Source organism: Bidens hawaiensis, unplaced genomic scaffold (genome assembly GCF_021521415.1).
Source record: "Bidens hawaiensis isolate Kalapana, Puna unplaced genomic scaffold, B.hawaiensis_p1.1 tig00029891_1, whole genome shotgun sequence".
Classification (NCBI taxonomy): Eukaryota; Viridiplantae; Streptophyta; class Magnoliopsida; order Asterales; family Asteraceae; genus Bidens; species Bidens hawaiensis.
Genome location: NW_027494965.1, coordinates 201,660 through 209,999, shown reverse-complemented (window position 1 = coordinate 209,999; position 8,340 = coordinate 201,660). Strand labels below are relative to the sequence as shown.

Here is an 8,340-nt window from a genome sequence, read left to right as displayed (position 1 = left end):
TCTTTTAAAGACTTGCTGTGGAAAGATTGGTGTAATTATATATTGTAACCTTGTTTTCTTTTGTTTGATTTCTAGCTTCTTGCTAAATGTTTTATTGAAATTTGCCGTTCTAAAAACGAAAAGAAATGTTGTTCAAGTTGTAACCGGGGCGGAGTGGGTTTTTTCTTCCATCTCCATTTCCACCTTAATTCATTATTAATCCATTCATAGCACTCCATTTAAAAGACATCCCGTTGTTTCTCCAAATTAAATAATAACAGAAATAACTCTTTAACGGTTTATCACCAACCCAACAGTCAAGTCAAAGGAGTGTTTTATCCCCTTTACCAACTATCCGTTCCACCATGTACCTCCCAATACATCTCAAAGATGATAAGAGAGTGATAGTTATATATACACGAATCCAATACCATAGGATTAGTCACTTTCAAGTGAGTCACTGGAAACTAATCAAAAGTTTGCGATTATGTGGCATATCCACGAGTATTAATATTTTATATATGAACCGCAGTACGAATCTTGCACGTCATTAAAACATGACGCTTATTGCTTCATTAATACCTACTATTAATGTTTGCATAATAATATCTCAATGAAACTTTAACACGACACAAGCATTAATTGTTCTCAGCCGTTAGAAAAGTATGCCATTATTTGTAAATTACTCTTTCGTTTTTGTTTATTGTTCTTGCTCCCGCTCTGCGTCACATCAAAACATTCTGATGTTTAAAACATCCAGACGCCCCGAGTCGGGTGAACTGTGAGATTTCACATTAAACTTGCAGCAAAAAGAAAGAAATTGACAAATTGAACAATACAAGTCGTGTCAAGACTAAACTAAAACTTCATTTAATTTTTATAATTTATAAATGATACATGGAAGTTAGTACAACAAAACTGTCTTCTGTACTACAAATATCATCAGTCAATAAGACAGCAGCACATGTAGTATAACAAGGTGGATGCCTAAGTGAAGTAAAAAAAAATCCTACATCTCACAAAACAACACATGTATCCCATCCATCCATCCATCCATCCATCCATCCATCCATCCTAGAATAACAGTACATATAACAAAAAAAATATTAAAGCGGGACCCACAACAAACTACCTTTGATGGTGCGACGATGAAGGCCGGTCCGGTGATGACCGTTGTCGTACCGAACCACCACCATACAACCTGTGTTCCTCAAACGCACCCCGAGTCCGACTTCCATCATTTACCCGAGCTTGACCCGTCGCACCAGAAAAGCCCACTTGACCCAACGACCCAAACTCAAGCGGTTCAGCTGACCCGTTTGACGATGGTCCACCAGAGTTCATATACATGCCACGAGCCATGCTAGCCGCACCACTTTGATTCGGTCCCGGATGCAACGAGCCATTCTGGGTTTGGTATATCGAGAACTGGTCATGTCTATACGAACCCGTTGACCTGTCGGCCCGACTCTCGTTAGCACCCACCCGGTCAAACCGTGAGCCTGACTTATCCATTTGGTTACGGTTATGATTGCGACCTGAACCGCGAGGCTTTGAATTAGCTTTCCAGTTGCTTTCTTTATCAATATGGTTATCACTTCTGTCATAGTTGTAGTTCCCTCTTCGTGGGCCCGAAGGATTCCGATCAAGGTCCCGGTCCCTAATAGCAGCCTTCTAACAAAGTAAAACAAATAAAACTAATATTAAAATCAAGAGAAAAATGCACAAATAGTCCCTACGTTTTGATCATTTTGTAAACTTGGTCCCCATCTTTTAAAAATTGCAAATTAGTCCAAACATTTGTGAAAGTGTTGCACGTTTAGTCCCCAACATTAATCTCGATTAAACAAAAGAGAGACAACACTTGAAATTGCTTTTTCGCTAAAAACTGACTGAGATTAACGCTAGCAACTGAATGTGCAATCCTTTCATAAATGTTTGGACTAAGTTAGCAATTTTATATATTCGGAACCAAACTTGCAATATGGTTAAACACTTAAACCACAGAAACCATTTAGGCAATTTTCTCTAATATTGATAATGCAAAATTCAAAATTTGAATATAAAGCATCGATTATTTGACTTACGAGATTTGGTAAATAAGTCCCGGTCCCGCTACGAGGTCTCGGTATATCTTCCACGTACGGTTGGTAAACGTTACCGGGTCGACTCGAAACGGGTGCAGTGACAGGAACAAGCTGGGGCCCGTAGTTCATGAACTGGGTTACTAAATTCATGTTTGGTACAGGTCTACCCGGTCCATCCCACGGGACCCGACCCTGTAAGTAAACCGGTGGGACCATAAGAGGTGACGGGTATGCAGGTGGCCCGTGCTGGTATGGACTTTGACAAAAGCGACCAAACTGTAAATTTTGCCAATGGCTCGCAAAGTCACTGTTAAGAATATCGGGTTTCCGTTGTTCTACGGATTCACCAGAAACAGGTCCAACGTCTCGAGATCGATCTAGATCAAAACTCCCTGAATCACCATTACCCATATTATTATTATCGGCACCATAAAAGTTATTTGGCGGAAGCATTGTGAAAAACGGAACTGGTGGCCCGGTAGGGTAAAACTTTAAGGGCATGGCTTCTGAATTATCCATCATTCTTTGTCTTGAGTTTTGCCCTAAAACCATAGGACCTGTAGGAATTATTGGGTCGGACCCACTGGAGTGAGCAAGTTCATAACCGGGCACATGAGATCTTAGAACATGCATAGGTGGAGGTCCCGTGTCTGACCCAACACTTGGTGGACGGGGGAAGTCCTGATTGTCATCCTCGGGCTGTTGAGCCGATGTGTTCTCAATCATGGTCTTACCTTTGAAATACCCACCTGATGACTCAGCAGGAACTAAAACCGGTTTTTTCCCACGTCTTTCCCGTGTTGACTTGTTGACTGCTGACGTGTCATCCCACGAGCTCTCAGATGACGTTTTACTTTTTAACGAGTGGGCAGCAGACGAGAATCTTGAACTTACAGTTCGTTCATCGGTAACTGCATCGTTATCGTCTCTCAACGGTCCACGTTTTTCCTTTTTATACTTCTGTTGACTTTGGCCTTGACTTTGACTTTGACTTTGATTTTGACTTCTCGCCAGACCACCGGACCAACCTGCACGACGAGGTGGAGGAACATAACTCAAGCCAGCTGAAGAGACCCGAACATTATCACATGCTGCAACAATTTCAGAATTCACCGGCTTACTATCAGGTTCAAAGCTTGAATCTTTTTCCCGCCAAGAATCTGATGGAACATTTTCGTTTCCGGGTTCGGTGGCATTTTCATCTGATGTCGGTCCGAGCCCAGGAAAGAAATGAGTTGGTTGAGGAGAAACGAACCCGTGTGGCAACTGCATTCCCGAGAACGCAGGAATCATTGGCGGGAAATTATTTTGTGCATAACCCATTCCAGCTAGAAACGATGGCGGGAACGGGAACGGTACTTGACCCATTGGCATATGAACCGGGCCATTGAACCCATAAAGCCCGGAAGATGATATCATGTTCACAAGATCTTGTTCTTCTTGATGTACTTGTGACCCGCTATTTGAGTCAACAGAAAATTCAACCCCTTGATGGGTTTGGGTATTTGAAGGCTGATTGTTTCCACTTTCAGGTGATTTTCGGTTAGGTCTAATTTGAGGACCGTCCTTGTAATCATCGGTTAATTCTGGACTGGACCGTGTTCTAGCAAAGGGAGATCTTTGACTTTCATTGACCAATTGGCCCGACACCAAATTTTTCTGGCCTTTGTTTATAGCATTACCCTTCTGATTTTGTGCACGAGAAGCTGACGTGGCATGCTGACGTGACGTGTTATGAGAATGAGTGTCTTCAAATTCACTCTCGCGACTGATGACTTCTTTGACTTTTTTGCCACTTGGTTTGACTTTTGGAATATCAATGACAGGTTGAATGTCAGGAATTGACAAAGGTGCATCAGGCCGTATCCCGCTGCCATGTCGGTCCCACGTGTTGGTAAAAAACTGATTTACTTCAGCAGCAAGATTTTCCTGAGGGCAATCTAGTAATCTAGCCAGTTTTCTCGCCCCAAACGCAAACGCACTGCGTATTCTATAAAAATTACCTGAAATGAAAAAAACATGCATCATACATCATAACAAGAAAGCTTAATATACGTTTGTTGTAAAACTGTGTTATAAATAATTATATATACCTTTACTGACACTTCGTCCCAAATTATTACTGACACGCAATGGATCAATAACATTAAAATGTTTGGAAACAAAAGTTTGCCCTTGGTTATCAAGACCACTCGAGAAAACCGCGTAGACCGCGCTACAAGCATCAAGAAACACTTTCTTAAGCAACAACTCTCCGCTGTCCTTACGAGGAGGCTCGGCTACAATTATATTAAAAAATAATGTCCACATCAGCAAAATACCCAACACTATCTAAAATTCTAAACCTGCCGGTAATAAACCTGATATTACCAGTCACATCTGGAAGTGAGCTTATTGGCACGGGACCCCAGAGACTAACACAAAAATATTCCCAATCGAATTTACTAAAAAACTCCAGAAATCGGTATAAAACCTGAACATAAAACACAATTATTAAATGCATAGAGAGTTATTAAATTTAAGGTAAAATTAATGTTTGTAAATTAGACAACCTCGAGAGGGCCGGTGAAAGAATTGTTGAAAACATGGAATATGTAAAGAACCAAAGTCTCGAGTGCATATGTTGATATGAGGCCGTGATGAGCACCAAGTATTCGGCTTTCATAGTAACACCATGCTTTGATTAGTATAATGCTGCGTTTAAATAAATGGTTCTGGTTTATCAAATTATCAACCTGCCACATGTATAATTTGTCATCATAAGAAAACTAATATAGCAAGTTAATAACTATTTAAAATGTCATATAAAAAAAGAAATTTCATATGTACCATAGTTATTAAAAGCGAGCGCTTTTTGCGCTTAAGCTCATTTAAAGCGTCAGGCGCATTAATTGCGATTTGCATGCCACAGACATTTAAAGCGCAATCATCTTTTCCCAAACCTCCCCATGCGTATTAAATACCAATTAAAAACCTGTTCCTATTCTCTAGTCCCTAAAACTCCATATAAAAACCTGTTCCATGCGTATTAAAAACCATTTTGGTTTTTCTACGTTTTGGTTTTTGGTTTTTCTAATTATTATGATGTACTTGGTACTACTTCACGTTTTGAATTTTGGTTTTTGGTTGTTTTATAAACTATTTGAAGAATGAATGTATGTGTTCTTCATAAGATGTTCTATTTAAGTTGAAATTTTTGAATTTTTAATATGCGCTTTTTTTCTAAATCGGGCGCTTTTTTTGCGCTAGACCCAGCCTCAACGCTTTCGAGCGCTTATCGCATTTAATAACTATGATATGTACCCCTAATAACTTGCATACGATCATATTTCCAAACTCTCACATCCTAGTGCAAGTTTTAAGAGAAGGGTATATGTCATAAAACTAAAAATAGACACACCTGATATTATAATATTTTGTTGGGTACATTAGATTTACCCATTTCGAAGAAATAAATAATACGGCCATTATACCATTTTCCCCTTACACCTCGAACTCCCCATCCTAACGCAAGTATAAAGAAAACGGGATGCATGCCATAAATTTGAAATGTGTATACTTGATATTATGAAATTTTATTGAGTACGCATTAAAGTTACCCATTTCAGTAAACACAATTTATAATATGACCATTATACCCTTTTATTTCCCCTTAATACTCCAAACTCTAAATCCTAATGCAAATTCTAAGGAGTACAAATGTTATAAATTTGGAAATGGGTATATTTGACATTATGAAACTCTCGGTAAATAAACTCTCATATCTAATGCAAGTTTTAAGAAATCAGCATGTCATAAATTTGGAAATGAGTATACTTGATATTATGATATTTTTTTGGGTATAGACTTATTCATTTCAGTAAAACACAATTTATAAAATGACCATTATAACCTTTTATTTCCCTTTACACGCCAAACCCTGATATCGTAAAGCAAGATTTTTGAAAAAACATATGTCATAAATTTGATAATGGGTACATTTGATATTACAATTTTTTGTCGGATAAACATGATAATATGCAGAGTTTCAGAAAAAAAATATATAATATATCGCAAAATATATGTCACTAACCTCCTCAAGAAAGCAAAGTGTGCACAATCCACCAAGTTGATTAAACGATATATCCACCACAATGTTCTCAACAAGACACTTTATAATCTTCACCTGCGGTTTAACAATCAAGAGTCAATAATACTCATAATAACATAACAATATATAGTGTTACAATTAAAGGTAAAAGGTGACATACTTCTGCTTGAATGTATTGAACCTCCTTTACACGAAACTCAGCATTTTCATTTTTCTCTTCGGTCTCTAACATATCCCGAACATCACTAGCCCACGAGTCTTTTAATGTTGGATTGCTACTAAATGCTGTTAAGTCTATATCTCCATCGGGTAAATAAGTTTTTAAAGGTACGGACCCGAAAGTAAAAACCTGCAATATGAGATCATGTAAGGACATAAAATATAACTCAATGTGTGTGTTCATTCGTTTAAACTTAATCGAACAATCAAACACATACAATTAAACGACAGGGTTTTTTGTTCATGTGCAGGCATTAAAAAAATGAACATCTTCATGTTCATTTATGTTCTTTCATTAATAGAATAAACAAAGGCTTTACAAACACAAGAAAAAATACACAAGCAAGCATAAACAAAAATAACCGAGCAAACACCAATTAAAAGTGAGCATGACCATCAATTTGTTAGGCTTAAAAAGTTAATTTAACTGGACTAAATTTTAATGAACGACATTTTAATTTTATAAAACTAGACTCTATTGTAATAGGCTATAAAAATTTAATAAAGCAAACAATTAAAAGTGAGCATGAACATCAATTTGTTAGGCTTAAAAAGTTAGAATAACTAGACTAAATTGTAATGGGTGACATTTTAATTTTATAAAACTAGACTACATTGTAATAGGCCAAAAATTTTAAAGAAGAAATAATCTAAAGTAAACGAACAAACTTAGATAAACCTAAGCTAACAAACAAAAACGTACGAATGAACATAAACAATTTAAATGAATGCAAGTTCACAAATATAATTGAATAAACAGGGCATGTGTCGATGTTCGCTTAACTAATTAATGAAAAAACTTTCATTAATGTTCGTTAACTCATTAAATAAATGAACTTCCATTTGTTTCGTTTGCAAGCCTAAATAAAAACTAACAATACAATATTAAATAACTATATTTAACACATACCATTAGAACATATACACCGAATAATATAAACAATGTTTCAATTCAACATAAAACGAAATAAAAGGATAGCATTTAATAAACAATAATCACCTGGCAAGGAAAACATTTCTTAATAAGTCTCTGGACATAATCCGCAACCGCATTTCTCCGTTCCTCCGATAACTGATTCGGTTGAATACAAGCAATAAGCTCTGCAGTTCTTTCTTCAGCTTTTAACCACCGAACCGAATCCAAACTCTCCAACAGCGGAACCGCATTGGACAACAGCCCATTTGGAAATATCCCTTCATGGTCGCCCATACAAACCCTAATTTCAAGATTCTCAATTTCCACCAAAATGTGTCACAAATTTCAATTCCAAACAAAACCCAGATACCAATTTCAAATCAAAACAACACCCAGTTTCCCAATTTCAAGATTATTAATTTCCAACACACAAACACTATGAAACCCTAATTTCAAGATTCTTAATTTCCTTGAAAACCCACCTGCAGATTTACAAACTACGGATACCCAGTTGGTTAAATCGTTAAATCAGAAGCTAATTGATGTGGGTTTTTGATACTGAAGCTCGAACAGTCAGTGTGTGTGTTTTGTGGGTGTATTGGTAGGTGCGAGAAATTGGGGATTTTGGCTATATTTTAGGGATAATCCGATACATGGGGAGATATTAAAATCCTGAAATTGTGGAGTGAGAATCAACGATTTGATTGTTTAATAAAAAGATAGATAGATAGAATTAGAAGATCAGAGAAGTGGATTATGTGAATTTAGAATTAGAAGAGCTAGGGCAAATATGCATGACGAAATTGACAGATTAATTGTGTAGGATTTTAGAACCCTAATTTCGGTGTTGTGATGTTGGGCCTCAAGATCCTCCAAAGCCCATGTTATATAATGAAGAGTAGTAAAGGTTTAGTAAGTTTGAGTGTTTTTCATTAAATATTTAAATAAAAGGATTTGATTATAATTGAGAGGCGGGTAAACGGACAATAAGATGTGACGTCACCCTCTTTTGAATGGGAAAACTGATCATACTAAACTCTTTTTAGAAT

The 8,340-nt window shown here is 37.0% G+C and overlaps 1 protein-coding gene across 2 annotated transcripts; it reads right to left on the bottom strand.

The window, feature by feature from the left end:
* Positions 1–831: 831 nt before the first annotated feature.
* On the bottom strand, positions 832–8,130 carry LOC143579645 (uncharacterized). Of its 2 annotated transcripts, none has more exons than XM_077062890.1 (8): positions 7,376–8,130; positions 6,317–6,505; positions 6,139–6,231; positions 4,619–4,801; positions 4,437–4,539; positions 4,160–4,345; positions 2,067–4,069; positions 832–1,650 (listed from the first exon to the last, which is right to left on the bottom strand). In XM_077062890.1, exons 1-8 carry the CDS (start codon positions 7,583–7,585, stop codon positions 1,108–1,110), a joined length of 3,510 nt encoding a protein of 1,169 aa, XP_076919005.1. In that variant the 5' UTR covers positions 7,586–8,130; the 3' UTR covers positions 832–1,107. The 2 variants fall into 2 exon arrangements, with proteins under 2 accessions (XP_076919005.1, XP_076919004.1); XM_077062889.1 differs by having other exon boundaries at positions 833–1,653.
* Positions 8,131–8,340: the final 210 nt, after the last annotated feature.

What these genes read in the sequence shown, in the direction of transcription:
- LOC143579645 (XM_077062889.1), bottom strand. Translation starts at nt 7,585, where the DNA reads ATGGGCGACCATGAAGGGATATTTCCAAATGGGCTGTTGTCCAATGCG. An exon ending in TTCAATACATTCAAGCAGAA is followed by an intron (nt 6,232 to 6,316) that starts GTATGTCACCTT and finishes GTTAAACCGCAG; the next exon opens with GTGAAGATTATAAAGTGTCT. An exon ending in GGACTTATTTACCAAATCTC is followed by an intron (nt 1,654 to 2,066) that starts GTAAGTCAAATA and finishes TTACTTTGTTAG; the next exon opens with AAGGCTGCTATTAGGGACCG.